The sequence below is a fragment of the Diachasma alloeum genome, unplaced genomic scaffold (assembly GCF_001412515.2).
Source record: "Diachasma alloeum isolate Michigan unplaced genomic scaffold, Dall2.0 Dall_scaffold_00339, whole genome shotgun sequence".
Lineage (NCBI taxonomy): Eukaryota > Metazoa > Arthropoda > Insecta > Hymenoptera > Braconidae > Diachasma > Diachasma alloeum.
The window spans coordinates 1,090,347-1,106,003 of NW_021680478.1; the positions used below are offsets into that span (position 1 = coordinate 1,090,347).

The window sequence follows — 15,657 nt, forward strand, 5'->3', positions numbered from 1 at the left end:
GCCACAACGTCCCCCCTAAGTCCTCAATCCCTCCAAGCCCATCGATCCAATTCGAAAAAATCACCTCTCATTTCAAGCTCCACAAAAAACCCTTTGAATTAAAAAAGAAAAATTGGAATTTCACTCAGCCGATCCCCAGTAATCCCCAATCGAAGACGACCCCAATCCCCATAACGAAGAAGAGCGAAATAAAACTGAGCCCCGTGAACCTGCGATATCTCCGAAACAAATGATCCGATTCCGATCAATCGGGGGTCATTTTAAAGTCTAAAAGGAGAGCTTCAAAATGAAAAAAAAATTGCGAAATTTTACTCAGCCAGTTCCAGGAAAATGGAGACTGCAAACGCACGGATTTTACTAGACGCACACCTACTCCCCCCTCTCTCGCTCGCACTCGGTGCGATTGGTATTAGCCAATAATAACAATGGTAACCGACGGTATAGTTGAGAATTCTGAGAATTCCACGATTGCGGAGTTCTCCGTGGACGATGCCATTGGCAGGCCAGACATTGGCACTAGCCTCTCCGAGGAGGGGGCACTCAGTTCCTCTCGTGTGCCTTCGTGTTTCATTACATCTTGAGTTGAAGAAAAAAGAAGAGGGAAAAGTGTCTCCAATTTTCCTCCTGCAAACACCCGAGAAATATCAAACCGAGATTTGAGATTAATTAACGATAAAACTGCGGGTGTTTTCACGATCAAGGGGACTTGGTTATCACGAGAATAGAACAACAATCGGTGAAACACATCTTCCGCCATTCTAGATTTCACGGTTTAGGGGAGAGACCCTTCCCAAGAGGTGAGTGATTATTATTTTGGGATTTATTGATGAGATTGTTGAGCTGGTTTTGAGGAGTTGGGGATGTGGTGGGGTTAGACCGGATGGCTCATGTTTTGCGCATTATGGAGGTGGCGTCCGGCATCTTTGCATCATCGGGGGCTCCTGGTGATGCGGGTGATGGGGTTATTTTGGATTTCTTGGTTGATGGCTGACGTTTTCATTGGTTTAGTTTGATTGTGGTCATTTTTATTGATGGGGAGGGCTCAGCATTGTTGTAGCATTTTTATTTCGTCTTTCTCTTTTGGATTTTTCGTTGATGCAGGACTGAATCCAGAGGTTAAAGACGTTTTTTCCTCTGGAGATTCATTTCGGTTTTCAATCTTCAATCCAACGATTTTTTTTTATTTTCAGAATAATTTTTGTAAAATTATGAGACACAATGAGACTAAAAGAATTAAATGAAATTACTCTTGATTAATAAAGTTAATCAAGAATAATTAATTTATTAATTATTAATTATTATTGATTAATGAAATTATTCCTTGAAATGAGACTTGATTCATCCAAATCATATTATTTGTTCGGGCGTTATTATTTTGCATCATTTATTGATGATATTTATTGCTGGGGAGGATTCAGCATTGTTGTAGCATTTTTATTTCGTCCTTTTGGTTTTTCATTCAATGAAGGACTGAATCCAGAGTTTAAGGACTTTTTTTTCTCTCAAGATCCACTTCTGTTTTCAATCTTCGGTATCTGGAGATCGGGAGAGTGAAATCCAACGATTTTTTCATTTTCGAGATAATTTTACAAGTTTTAAAATGAGACCTGATTCATCCTTCGCAAATCGCATCATTTAATCTGGAGATATCGATAATTGAAAAGGATTGTTTTTCCCTCCACATTTCCTCATTTTCTGTTTGAGATTCAGAGGAATTAGCATTTGCATGAAGAGCAGACATGTTGATTGATTGGATGAATCATTCATTAATCATTGTTGAGGAAGATTCTGTATTGTTACAGTACTTTTATTTCTTTATTTCTTTTTTTTTTATTTGCTCATGAGCTGACGACTAGAGGTTAGCTATTTTCCCTCCCATTTCCTCCTTTCTGTCACTCCAGACGCCACACGATAGGTGTGAAAATGAGTCACGAGACGACGAGATTAACCGATGAATTGAATTACACTCGTTGTTTCAGGATTTTCAGAATGTCTCTCTGGGCAAAAGCACAGCAGCTGCCCCAGGAGTCACTGCAGCAGGTGCGCTCAGTGTATGGGGAGCATTTTCCCATTGAAGTGAGACACTTCTTGTCGTCATGGATCGAGGAGAAAATGTGGTAATTATGAATGAATCTGTGCTAATTATCCATGCCATCTTGGAAGATTTCTATAATTAATGAGTGAGGTGGGGACTTTTGCATCAATTCTTGCTGAATATCTCGCAATCTAGGGAGAATAGGGGAATTTTTATTCAGGATTTGTTTGTAGAAAATTTGCTCAGCTACAAAAAGTGTCTTCTGACATTTTCCTCTAAAACGAATAGTTTAAATTAAATTCAATGAAATATAAATTCAATTCTAGTAAAACGCATTGATAAAACAAAAATACGTAATTTTTTTTTTTAAAGTTCCCCATTTTCTTACCTTTTTTTTCATTCGATTGAAATTCAGCATCACATTTTCCTTTTTCTTCCTGTGGGTCTCCCCCTGCTGTTTCATTTTTCTTTCAATTAATCCATTGACTTATGCCCAGTTTTTGATGAATATCTCGGAATCTAAGAGAGATAGCAAAATTTTCCTCAAGACCTTTTTTATAGCCCTCAATGGGCTCTACAAAAAAGGTCATGACAAAAATCTTCCTATCTCGTTTAGATTCCGAGATATTCGTCAAAAACTGGCCAATAGTCCAAATCGACTCAACCCGATTTACCGCTTCGCTACTGAATTGTCATCACCATGTTCACCGCTTTCCACTCCCCCAGGACTGACATCGAGCCAGACAACCCGCAGTACGAGCAATACACAACGAACCTCGTGGGTTCATTGATCCAGGAACTAGAGACAAAAGCAGCCTCTCTCCACACAGAAGACCTCTTCCTCACGAAGCTCAAGTTGATCGAGGCAGCGAAGACCTTTCGTCAGCGTTACTCCCAGAATCCAGCGACCCTCTTCCGCATAATCCGCCACTGCCTGGGGACCGAGATGAAGCTGGTGGCGCAGGTGGAGAACCTGGGAGGAGCCCTGATGAGCATGGCGCATGGCAGAGTGGGTCTGATGGTTGGTGATGCAGTGGCAGAAATAGCACAGCAAGTGGAGGCTCTTCGTCGCAGGACCCAGGAGACTGGAGAGGACCTTCGCAAGATGGAGCAGGAGCAGGAGGCCTTCGCCATCAGTTACCACGAGTGCACGAAGGTCAATGCTCACCTCCAACAACTGGCAACTCACCCCCAGAGCCAGCAGAGCATTGAGGCAGAGAAGAAACTCAGACGACAGAAGGAGCAGCAGGAGCAGCTTCTCAATCACAAAGTGGCCAGTCTCATGCAGCTGCGTTTGACACTCGCTGACAAGCTCAAGGACACCATCACCAGACTCGCCAGTCTGCAGTCTCGAGTCCTGGATGAGGAGCTCATCAGGTAGGGGTCGCTTCAGGTTTATGATTATGAGTGTTTTCACCGATTATTGGGATGGTTTTCGACATCTAATAAAACAAGAGTATTAGGGGAGAGTGGGGCAAAATGAAACAGTCGAAAAATAACTGCTTGACACAATTCAAGCAAGAAACATTTTTTTTAACGATGTACCTGCATCCTTTCGCCCAAAATTCACGTTTTTTTCCATTTTTCTGGCAAATTATTGATCGGATTGACGCGAAATAATATACCGTTTTTGCGTTTTATCATTATAGACTGACTCACGAAGTTTCATGATAGCGCAATCATTTTCCTGGATTTTTTTTCTAAAGTTTTATGAATTTCTGAAAAGTTTTAGAAAAAACGTAGGAAAATTATTGCACGATCATGAAATTTTGAGAGTCATTAAGTAATGATAAACCGCAAAAACGGTACATTTTTTCACACCAATCCGATGAATAATTTACCAGAAAAATTAAAAAAACGTGAATTTTGGTGAAAAGGGTGTAATGCATCCTTAAACTACAAATATTAACTAAAACAGTCGACACAGAACTTTAGTACAACTAAAACCCAAGTCTTCACATTCGCTACACTATCTCCATTTATCCATCATATTATTTCGTCGTCACATAAACTAAACTGCTAATAAATTCCCCCCGCAAAATAAAATATTAAATCCAAAGGTGGAAGAGAGACCAGCAATTGGCAGGTAACGGAGCGCCCTTCAACAGCACCCTGGACTCCATCCAGGAGTGGTGTGACAGTTTAGCCGAGTTGATTTGGTTGAATCGTCAGCAGATAAAGGAGGCAGAGCGACTCAAGCAGAAGTTGGCGCTGGATCCCCCAGGTGTCCAGGACATCCTCCCGACCTTGAACTCCCAGATAACCCAGCTGCTGAGTTCCTTAGTGACAAGTACATTCATAATCGAGAAGCAGCCGCCCCAGGTCATGAAGACAAACACAAGGTTCACGAGTACAGTGAGACTGCTGGTCGGTGGAAAGTTGAATGTTCACATGACACCCCCTCAGGTGAAGGTCTCGATCACCAGCGAGGCCCAGGCAAACTCCCTCCTGAAGAACGACAAGATGACGAAGAGTGGAGAGGCCAGTGGTGAGATTCTCAACAACACTGGCACCATGGAGTACCATCAGGCCACCAGACAGCTGTCCGTAAGCTTCAGGAATATGCAGCTGAAGAAGATCAAAAGGGCAGAGAAAAAGGGAACGGAGTCTGTGATGGACGAGAAGTTCTCGCTGCTGTTCCAGTCGCAGTTCAGCGTTGGAGGGGGCGAACTTGTGTTCCAGGTGTGGACACTGAGCCTCCCAGTGGTGGTTATTGTCCATGGAAACCAGGAGCCCCACGCCTGGGCCACTGTCACCTGGGACAATGCCTTCGCCGAGCCCGGGAGAGTGCCATTTGCAGTTCCAGACAGGGTGCCTTGGTCACAGGTGGCTGAGGCACTCAACGTCAAGTTCAGATCGGCAACAGGCAGGTCCCTGATGGAGGACAATCTTCGGTTTCTCGCGGAGAAGGCGTTCAGAGGGGGTGTGGGCAGTGTAGCCAATCCTGGAGCCACTCCATCTCCAAATATGTCAGGCCAAGAGCAGGATTACTCGAATCTCCATCTGAGCTGGGCTCAGTTTTGCAAGGAGCCTCTGCCAGAGCGCAATTTCACCTTCTGGGAGTGGTTCTATGCGGTGATGAAACTGACGAGGGAGCACCTGAGGGGACCCTGGATCGACGGTTACATTCTGGGATTTGTTAGGAAGAAGCAGGCTGAGGAGATGCTGGCCTCATGTCCCTCGGGCACATTTTTAATGCGTTTCTCAGACTCCGAGCTCGGTGGCGTCACCATCGCCTGGGTCGGCGATCAGTCTGAGGTCTTTATGCTCCAGCCATTCACCAGCAAGGACTTTGCCATCAGGAGTCTTGCTGACAGGGTCTCTGATCTCCATCATCTATTGTATCTTTATCCTGATCTATCCAAGGATCAGGCATTCTCCAAGTACTACACTCCATTCACTGAGAATCAACCGACTTCGAATAATGGTTATGTCAAGCCATTACTCGTGACACATGTGCCAGGATGGGGTGGCCCTGGGGTGGGGGGACAGACACCATCGCATTCTTCCATCGTTGGAATTGGCGGTGGGGGACAGGGGGGACATGGGGGCAGCTATCCAGCTACTCCTTCCACTATGTTCCAGGCACACAGCCCGGATCCCTCGGTCACCAGGGATACACCGTCCGTTGCTTCGAGGTCAGTACCTTGGATGTAAAGGGGGGTGGCGATGAGGGAGTGGTGGAATGAAATTTCTTGGTGGGAGAATTGTTAATTAGCAAAATGGACCTCTCTAGGAGCTGGGAAATTTTAATGGTACGGGGGTTGTCGCTAGCGTACAGATGACTGGTGCTTATTTTTTATATTAAAAAAATTAGAAAAAAATGAGTTTTAGTTTTTTTTATTGATGAGATGTGGCTGTGCAGGCGTGAATTCTTTGAAATAGTCGCATTACCACGATTTTTGCTGGATTGACACCAATTTTTGACCTCCACACGTAATATATTGATGAGAAAAAGAATGTTTTTTTTTAAATGTGAATTTTTTAAAAACTCATATTTTTTGTCGTCAATGTATGCGCAATGTAACCAAAATTCAAGTCAATTCATCAAAAATTCTGGTGAAGGGACTATTTTGAGGATTTTATTTCTATACAGCCACAGGTTGTCAAACGAAAAGAATTAAAATTTGTTAATAGTATCATAAAAAAAATTGTTAATAATAAAAATGGACTTCTCTAGGTGCAGGGAAATTTGAAAGTTGCAAGGGGTTGTCTCTATCATACAAATGACCTTGGTACTTATTTTTTCTAATAAAAAGAGAAAAAATCAAGTTTCAATTTTTTCTAATGACGAGATGAGGCTGTACAGGCATAAAAATTTTAAAATGGTCCCTTTACGAGGATTTTTAATATATATTGACGAGAAAAAATATGTGATTTTTTTTTAATTCCTATTTTTCGATTTTTAAATTTTTTTTTCTCAGAATTGGGAGGGACAATCGTATTTTAATATGTTGCATATTGAAGGCTATGGCACACCAATGAGCTATATTTTTTAAATATTTTTTTATCATTAGTATGGCAGTTTTGTGAAATGAATGGATTGAATTGAATAAATTGATTTTTTCTCATTCTTTGAGCATAAAAAATGAGTGCCAAAATCATCAGCCAGGTAGGGACGGCAAATTTCTCCCCTTAATTGATTAAATCAGTGGAGAGAATTTAAGTTTATAAATTGAAGGTCTCTTTTTGGGAAAGTCAATTCAATTGAAAAAATTCTTGATGTTTTTTGGAGAATCTCTGATTGATGAGACGAATTCAAAATTAATAAAGATGAAGAAGCCTGAAAAAAAAATTGAAAAGCCATTTTTTCAGAGAATTCAATTCTCTTGAAAAATGTCTATTGACGGTTTTTCTTGAGCCACTCATCATGAAGATAATAAAAAAATTGACAAGAATTTATTGAGTAATTCTCGTCAACAACTCACAAGTGTCATCTGTAATATTTAATTTATTTCAGGTGATGTTAAAAATAAAAAAATTCTGGCAAAAAATGTCCATTAACAGCAAAATATCAAGAGTCAATTTTTTCAATGTTCAACATTCTCCGACAAATCGGCATTACAACATTCTACCACTCCAATCAAATTTTACATTTTATAACGCAACTAAAATTTTTGAAATTTTTATTTTTGAGTTATATACCGGAGACACTAGTTGTCACTCTCACTGTGAAACTCGTGTATTTCTTCGAGCAATTATTTTTTACATTACTTTACAACTGTGTGAGGAGGTGGGGTTAGACCGGTGCAGCTACTGCTTTTACCCTAAATCGTATTCTTAATTAATAATTTTTGTACTCGTCCAGTGATACATTCTGCGTTAAGTATTATTCATAAATCGTTAATGAGCGAATATACATGATTTTTTATTAGCTTTATATTTGATACATTTGATACTTGATGAATATACTCCACATTAACTTTTAAATACGAATACATGCGTGACTTTTTGTCTCAATGATCGAGTTTGCATGGTGTTATATAATAATGTCATTCGGCTGCGCCAATATCTACGTTAATTACGGATTTGCATGAATCTTTGTCCGTTGAAATTCGCTTCTTTATTCCTCAAAATAAAGTGAAAGTAAAAAATTAGAGGTGATAGAACACTGATTTTATTAAGGGGAGACCATGGTGAAATTTTAAAGCTGTAGGGGATTTTTTATACCCAAAAAATGATTTTATACCCCTAAAATTCAATTCAATCGATTGAGAATTGCGTCATGACTATCCTTTTAAAGATTTCATCACCAAAAAAAATCAAAACCCAATTTTTTCTCATTTTTTACATTAAAACTGAAGCTGTAATCTCACCAGCGCGATAAATAAAGTTCTCTGCGATTTCTAAATTTCAGTGCGGTCTCCCCTGACAGAAAAATATGTTAAAATAGGAAAAAATTCATGCAATTCCAAGCTGAACCGTCCTTTTCATATCAAACATCAGCCCTTAATTCTCAATAAAAAAAATAAATCGTCGATAAGTGGTCGCAGTATTACAAAAACGCCTCATATCAGCTGTGAATAGCTGCACGAAAGTTTAACAAGTAATAATGATAATGCAAAGGCCTGGAGCAAGCCGGTACAACCACATCATAAAGCCTGGTGTTTATTTATTCGCTTTGAAACAAAACGCAACTCCAATTGGACACCCATCCATCCATCAACTGGCAAATTAATCGATCATATTCGTCACAATGGGATGATTTCCACTGTTTATAAATTTAAAAAATTACAGTAATTGATAGAGAAAACATCGCACGCGCCCTTTACATTTTTTTATCAAAAAGAAATCGACATCTAGAAGAAAAAAACAAACTTGTAGAAAATAATTCTAAAGAAGAACGTATCTCGTTATTTCGAGGATGAGGTTTGATCGTGAATAACTCAACATTGGTAGAGTGAAATTCGCCGATTTTTTTTCATTTTGAAGGCATTCTTTCCGGCTTCAAAATGAGCCTCGACTAATCCAAATCGCATCATTCATTCCTGAGATATTTCCGTTTCAAGAGATACGTATTTTCGAAAAGTTTTCACGATTTGTTTTTTCACCACTAGATGTCGAAATCATTTTGTCAATTAACATCATAATTAATTATGTGGTTGTTTGCTGCGCTTTGGGCGTGTTGTATCGGCTATTCCGGCTAGTCAAACGATAAATTTTCAAACGAAAGATGATGGAATTATCAAAAGAACAAGGACAACATGTTTGTTTAGTTTAAAATGATCTTTATAATTTTTTTTTAATTCCCTTCTGGTATTGTGAGAATTGCCAGTGATTGGGGTTGTGTTTTGTTCTATGATAGCTATGCTCCGGGCCTCGGTCAGTCGGGTGTTGGTCGACCAAGTGACATGGACTACGTGGAATTGATGGGACACAGTGATCTGGCGTCAATCGATGAAAATCTCAACCTGGATCAGCTCAATGGATTTGGGTTTGGTGAATTTATGCAGACTTACAAGCCCCAGTAGGTACGTTCACCAGCAATATCCATCAGCAAAGAGAGGCCCTCAAATATCTCCAGACCATCAAAGAAAATTTACGAATTTTTGTTTTCATTTTGAAGGGCTTTTTTTGAGCCTTAAAATGAGACTTGACTCGTCCAAATGGCATCGTTGGGTCAGGAGTTATTGAAGATCAAAGGGAGGTTCGTTTTACCTCTTCTGTCCCTCATTGGGGGATGGAAAAAATTATTTCGCATGAGAAAGCTATATTTTTTTTTATTGTGGAATGGTTGGGGGATGAGTGAGAGAATTTGAGGGGGAGATATCCTCGTTATTTTGATGCACAGAATGCCACGTGTACGTGATAAGTAGTTAACGAAAGGTTATTGATGTAATTATTGTGTACGCATTTGGTGGATGCAAACATATTTTTGATGACTGTTTAAATTTAAGAGTTTAAGAGGTGAATTGGGTGGGACATTACGGGGAGATCTTGAGAATTATAAACAGAGAATTATTCCTAAAGAGGAGGATTATCGGTTTTAAAGGAGTGGGGTAGAACAGGATGGCTTTTTCGTCAATATCTTCAGTTTGGCAGAGTGAAATTCAAACTTTTTTCTTTCATTTTCAAGATATTTTTTCACGCCTCAAAATGAGCACCGACTCGTCGAAATCGCATCGTTAGTTCGCAAGATATTGAAGATTGAAAATTTGAACTTCACGTCATCCTGTATTGCCACTTGAATTTTCTTCAGCATTTTCACTTTTTGAGTTTGTAACGACGATCGCTGGACAATGAAATGCGTATTCATACTTTATACCGATATTTCCTCTCCCCCCCCAAGTGCAATGACGAAAACTAAGTGCTTTTTGTTACTTGTTAAATATCTATTTCATTGTATTTATATAGTTGATTTTTATTTACTCTCTTTTAAGGGGTACATTAAGTACAGTTAAACTAGAATTACAATGAACCTTGCGATCGTTGCTATATAAGTATCACAATTACGTTCTGCGTGTCAACAATACATTTTAGCGTCCCAAAGGATAGGATACTGCGCAATTTATCATAAGAAATTATAATTACAAGCTTATTACTCAGCAAGCCAGAGTGCTGTAGCTTTTATAGAATAAGCGCTCTCATTTCTCTCCAAGAACGATGAAAAAACCATCCTCTATTATTATGATTATTTCATTTTGCAAATTTATTACTATTTTTTACCCAAAACTTTAACTTTGTCGATCGAAGAAATTGCACTGGAATGATTGGGAGAAGTTTTACGAGCCCATAAAATTTGAGATGATGTTTTTAATGTAGTAGGACTCGATGTACCACGATATAACTGTTTTAATTGGAGTTAATGGTAAAAGACGTTGAGAATAAGCCGACACAATCGTTGGTCACCAGGGGTGCCTTAGGTTAAAGAGTAGTTTGTGGTGGACCAATGCAGGAAAGTGGAATATTTGTTGGTATTGTATAAAAGAGTCGAAGCACTCTCGTCACCCCTAGCTCACCTCGAGGTTATGATGGAGAATGTACGAGGCAATGCCATTCCCCAAGAGGTGACTGTAAATAAATGCTGACGAGAGTGATCACTAGGCAAAATGAGACACAATGACAATAACGTTGATGATCATTTTGTCTCAATTATTTCGTCAATTACATTATTGTATTTTAAGTTTCTCTGCAACGAATGGTGTTGCAATTTTAATAAACATTTTTGATGATCTAGAGGTGACGAGTAATCATCGTAATTGTGAACTAACTTTGTGATTTTTTTTTTTTTTTTTCGTGGATTAATTACGGTGATTGTACGACGAGATGTTGATGATGTATGAGCATTACTTGGAATGTAATTATGTTCAGAGGATTAAAGAACTATTCACTGCTATTTTCTTGGGGTTTTGGTGTTTTATTTGGATATGAACACGGGATTTATTTATTGATGATTTCAGCGGTTTATTTGGGAGAGGGTGATGGTGTTGAGTGCATATTTTATTGAAAGAATCAGTAATGAAACCAGGGGTAACGCTCACGGGGGGATTTGAACACCCACAGCCTTCAGATTACCAGGGGTCAATAGCAAGGAGTTGCCTCGAGGGTCTCGCATTCCTCGACGAATTTACCAGGTGGTGCGAAACTATTCAGATACGTGGATTCTCCCTGCATCCGACTTTTAGGCGCCTGGTACTTGCCCTTTTGCGCCCAGGGGAGGGGAACTTTTGGCTCCAAGTTCCAGACTTTAAAGGAGAGCTTGTTCACTGTGTCTGTATCTAGTTTGGATGTTGGCCTGTTGTTGCAAATGGGAAGAACAACGAATGAAAAATCGATGAATGAAGAATAAAGGATAAAACTAGAGATAGAGGATAAGATTGATTACGTGTTGTATCGAGCCTGAGGCTTGAAGCTCTCGAGAGGTGCGACCCTTCCCGGATTCATATACGAGAATTGTGTTGTCGTTGAGGCCTCGAATGGAGCTGTGGAATTATGGATTTTATCGCAGGGAATTATTGCCGACGGTTTCTCGGACATTTTGGGCCCAAAATCATCGCGATTCGTTGTATTTGAGGGGATTTGGCCTTGAGCACTCAGGATGCTTCTCCCTTTCGGGCGGATGGGGGTTCTTTTCTCGCCGGAGACCACTTGATAACTCAACTACAATTCATTAATTCAATCGTCGGTTTTATTTTACCATTAATTATCTCTGAATTATTTCCAAACTTTCTCATCCCGAGATATTTCATCACAATTAAGGGGATGAAAGTCTACACTGGGCCTTGGGACCTATTGAATAGTTTGTGATATATGACGGAATATGCAAATAACTAGGGAAAATTGCGGATGCGATTGATTTTGTTCCGCATAATCACGAAAAACTTCATTTTTTCCTGTTTTTATCTTCAAACTGCTCCTTGCGCCGTAGTTTTTATAGGATTTTAGCTTTTTTTAAATGTTCGTTACACTCCAAAGAATAAAGTTAAGCATCCGTTTTACTTTATTCGCAATAGATCATGAATAATTGAATTTTGAATTTCATGAATTTTTCGCATCTCCAGAGTAGAGTAAAATTTTTGTTCAAACTGTTCAATGGGTCCCAAGGCTCAGTGAAGACCTAAATTTCCCCGACGGATCCTCTTAATTGAGATATCTGTAATGATACCTTTGAAGTAGTGTCATGAGACATTTTCTGATCAGACAGGAGGATGTTCTCGCAGGGAATGACAGGGGCAACGCGTTCGTTCTTGTGGGGTATGAAGAGATCACTGTAGAGGGTACTCCCAGTGAAGGCTGCATCGTCTCCTTGGATGAGATTTTTAGTCCCCACTGGGACAATTGCCTTCTCCCTCGTGGGGACATCAGGGCTACTGTAGAAACTGTTCGAGTATGTTGTGCAGTTGTCCATTGCTACATTCGATGGTCTAAAGGGTAAAGTGTTATTTCATCGCACTGTTGGTAAAACGCAAAGAAAAATTACTCCTCGCTCGTGTGATTGCATTTCTCGGCTTGGGGTCGGTCTGCAACCCTTACACTCGCCAGAAATGGTAGGGGAGGGTGGGGTGAAATGCACACTAGACTTTTTTCAAATTATTCGTAACTCAGAAACAAATCAGTAGTGAAGTGGTAAACGGAGATAAGTCGACTCATCTCCCAGTTGAGTTTTTGAGGAATATTTCCGAATCTAAGGGAGATAGCGAAATTTTCGTAATTACATTTGTTGTAGCACTCAATCAGCTCCACAAAAAAGGTTGTAACAAAAATTTTGCCATCTTCCTTAGATTCCGAGATATTGATTAAAAACTGGTCAGTAGTCAAAATTGACTTATCTCCTTTTACCACTTCACTACTGAAATTTATCAATTGCGCTCAGTTTAGACTCATCACAATGGGAAAGAATTGATCTTTGCATTGAAAATAAATATATTGAATTTCATCAACATTTCTGCCCGTCATTAACATTTAAAAAAATATTAAAAGTGTCCATTTTACCCCAATCTCCCGTATATTTCGTCGTTAGGCCGAAAAAAAATTTCGGCGAGGGTTTTTGCTGAGACTCATTTCCTCATTATCCATTTTCTCGAAATAAATGACCTGCAATCATCTCCCCCTTCCCTCCCGCCCGCTAAAAACCCCAGACCTACACATATTTCGCCTTCTGCGCCCATGGATAGACCTCCCTCTGAAGCACTTCGACCGGTTGATAGCTCAGTTTCGAGGTCGTCTCGTCCGAGAGTCTCACCTCAGGTTCGCAGTACCTGTTCACGGGTTTGAAGCTCTGAATCTGTTCGATTCGCCTGGGAGCCATGTAAGAGCACCCACTGGTCGTTCCTCCGTCGAAGCGAGCGGAAGGGGTTCTGATATTTCCACACGGGATTATAAGCTGGGGCTTGTCGATGTACTTCTCACAAAAGTCTTGCTTTACCGTCGTCATCGTCTGCATGGGCCCCTCGAACATGTTCCTCCTTTCAATTGAATCGTTCATTTGAATCATCGTTTATGATAGTTAAGGGAGGACATTTTTTCATCATTTTCTTTTTATTTCTAAATCGCTGATGAGTTTACCCCTTCATTTGTAACGTAAAGAATTAGAAACAAGTGGGGAATTGCTTTTGTATTGTATTCAGTACAGTTATTTTTGCTAATAAATTAGCAATATGATTCGAATGGTCATTTTGCACATCATTTCCTTCTATCGTGTATAATTGAAGTAGTAAACTCATCAGCACGATGGACGAAGGCACCAGCGATTTTTAAATTTCAGTACTGTCTCTTCTAGGACCGAATGAGATCACAGACCTGCGCTGGGGGACAACAGGCTTCGCCTTAACGACTTTCCACACGGGCTGATAACTCATCCGAGATGTTGTCCCATCGTGAAACTTTTCGTCTGAGGTATGCAAATTCTCAGCTGGTCGAAATGGCGCTAATCTCTTGTACTTATCACCATCGACATTGAGGTACGAAGTGTCATACGTTGTTCTCGTGTCAAGACTCACTTCCGGTGGGCAAAACGCCCGCTTCGGGGCGAATGATTGCACGCGCGGGGGTTGGATGTAATAACTTCGGCATTTTACGCCCTGTGTTGTAATGAAATATTGCACAATTTCAAAAGCCTGATGAAATACAACAAATCGACGATTTTTTCAAAGATGTCGAATCACATGGTTCACTCTTCCAAGTCATTTATCTCGTGAACCTTTGATTTTAGAGCGAAATGTGATAAGACATTTTTTGTGGGGAATTTTGTCATCTACAAAAAAGGTCTTATGGAATTTTACTGTGGAACCAGTCGTTATCGAAATATTCAACAAAATGTGAAAAATTATTCTGCGATTGAACTCACAGGACGTGGAGGTGGACACCCCTTGGGTCTGTAATAAGGAGTGGACTGTTTCTCCTGCACTTTCGTGCAAACAGGGCTCACTTCCATCCTCTCGAGATAGTAAAATCAGTTAAAAATGGGTGAAAATTGTATTTATCAAAAGAGTACATTCAATTGACGAAACACGCGGATGGAGCACGAATCATGATGAAATTAGCTGCAATTGATGTTTTTGTTAAACATTGTCATTCGTTTTAACTTCAAATCGTCCACCCTGCGGTGTAATAGAACATTGAATAATTGTTTTTTTGAAGAATGAGAAGAATTTCATCTCAACATTCTCGATTCATTCATCCCTCAAATTAGTATGATTTAATAATTCAATTATCTCATAAACCATTGATTTGGGGGGAAAATGTCAGTAGATATTTTTCATGGGAAATTTTCTCATTTACAAAAAAGGTCTTCTGATCTTTCCTTGTAAGACCACTCGATATGGAGATATTCAACGAAATGTAAAGTAATTCTGCAATAATTCCCTTAAATTTCACAACAGCTCACAATCTCTCAAATAGTCATCTTTAAATATTTATTCAAATGCTCGGTAATAACTGTAACAATAATAGTAATTGGCACAAACAATTCTACAATAGTACATGTGACTGAAAAAATACATATTTCTGTTTCAGGAGAACTACTCATGTTTTGTTTGTGTCTTGTTCGTTATTAAATTTTGTATACAAATGTCTACATCAGTGTACCGTATGCATTATTCAATGAAAAGTGAACAGGCATTTATATTCATCATGTATACAATTTTTTACACCACAAATTTTCTCAGTTTGATCTAGAGTCCCAATGAAAAATAATATTTAAAAAATGCTAAATTCACTGAGATGAAGGGGATTAGGAAGAAGAGGGCGTTCTCATTAAAATCGTATTACAAATAATTTTACCATCTGCTTGTATTCATTCATCGCCTCGTCATTTCACTCTCAACTCAGTTATTATGACCTTAAGTATTATGTTGTATTTATAATTGTTCCACTGGTCTGGGGGGGGGGAGGTGATTCAACACCAAGAGAAGAAGGGACTTTTGTTCTGGAAGCGCTGGGTGAATGTATCGGAAAACGAGAATAATTTTGGCGTTCCATTGCCTTTCGCTCTGGGGGTGAAAACAGATTAAAATTATGTAAAGGATTTTTCCATTTTCAATTTACAAAATTATGTTAATTAAGGGGAGACTACTGTGAGTTCTAAAAGTCGCGGGCTATTGAAGTGAGATTTTTCATACATTGAAGATCGATTATATATGTCTAAAAACGAATAACTCAGTAGCGAAGTGGTAAAACGGTAC

General features: G+C 39.5%; 2 protein-coding genes across 2 annotated transcripts; one reads left to right on the top strand and one right to left on the bottom strand.

The window, feature by feature from the left end:
• The first annotated feature begins 497 nt into the window (after positions 1–497).
• Positions 498–10,871, top strand: LOC107040670 (signal transducer and activator of transcription 5B). Its single transcript, XM_015260860.1, has 5 exons — positions 498–797; positions 1,980–2,117; positions 2,762–3,412; positions 4,096–5,673; positions 8,841–10,871. Exons 2-5 carry the CDS (start codon positions 1,990–1,992, stop codon positions 9,004–9,006), a joined length of 2,523 nt encoding a protein of 840 aa, XP_015116346.1. The 5' UTR covers positions 498–797; positions 1,980–1,989; the 3' UTR covers positions 9,007–10,871.
• A 185-nt stretch (positions 10,872–11,056) lies between these two features.
• LOC107040587 lies at positions 11,057–14,408 on the bottom strand. The gene is made up of 6 exons (XM_015260724.1): positions 14,322–14,408; positions 13,775–14,055; positions 13,120–13,440; positions 12,141–12,399; positions 11,361–11,635; positions 11,057–11,270 (listed from the first exon to the last, which is right to left on the bottom strand). Exons 1-6 carry the CDS (start codon positions 14,406–14,408, stop codon positions 11,057–11,059), a joined length of 1,437 nt encoding a protein of 478 aa, XP_015116210.1.
• Between the last annotated feature and the right edge of the window lie 1,249 nt (positions 14,409–15,657).

Coding starts and splice junctions, on each gene's coding strand:
- LOC107040670 (XM_015260860.1), top strand. CDS start 1,990: ATGTCTCTCTGGGCAAAAGCACAGCAGCTGCCCCAGGAGTCACTGCAG. Junction 2,118..2,761: donor TGGATCGAGGAGAAAATGTG/GTAATTATGAAT, acceptor CCACTCCCCCAG/GACTGACATCGAGCCAGACA. Junction 3,413..4,095: donor CTGGATGAGGAGCTCATCAG/GTAGGGGTCGCT, acceptor TTAAATCCAAAG/GTGGAAGAGAGACCAGCAAT.
- LOC107040587 (XM_015260724.1), bottom strand. CDS start 14,408: ATGGAAGTGAGCCCTGTTTGCACGAAAGTGCAGGAGAAACAGTCCACT. Junction 14,056..14,321: donor GGTGTCCACCTCCACGTCCT/GTGAGTTCAATC, acceptor ATTACAACACAG/GGCGTAAAATGCCGAAGTTA. Junction 13,441..13,774: donor CCTGTTGTCCCCCAGCGCAG/GTCTGTGATCTC, acceptor TTCAATTGAAAG/GAGGAACATGTTCGAGGGGC.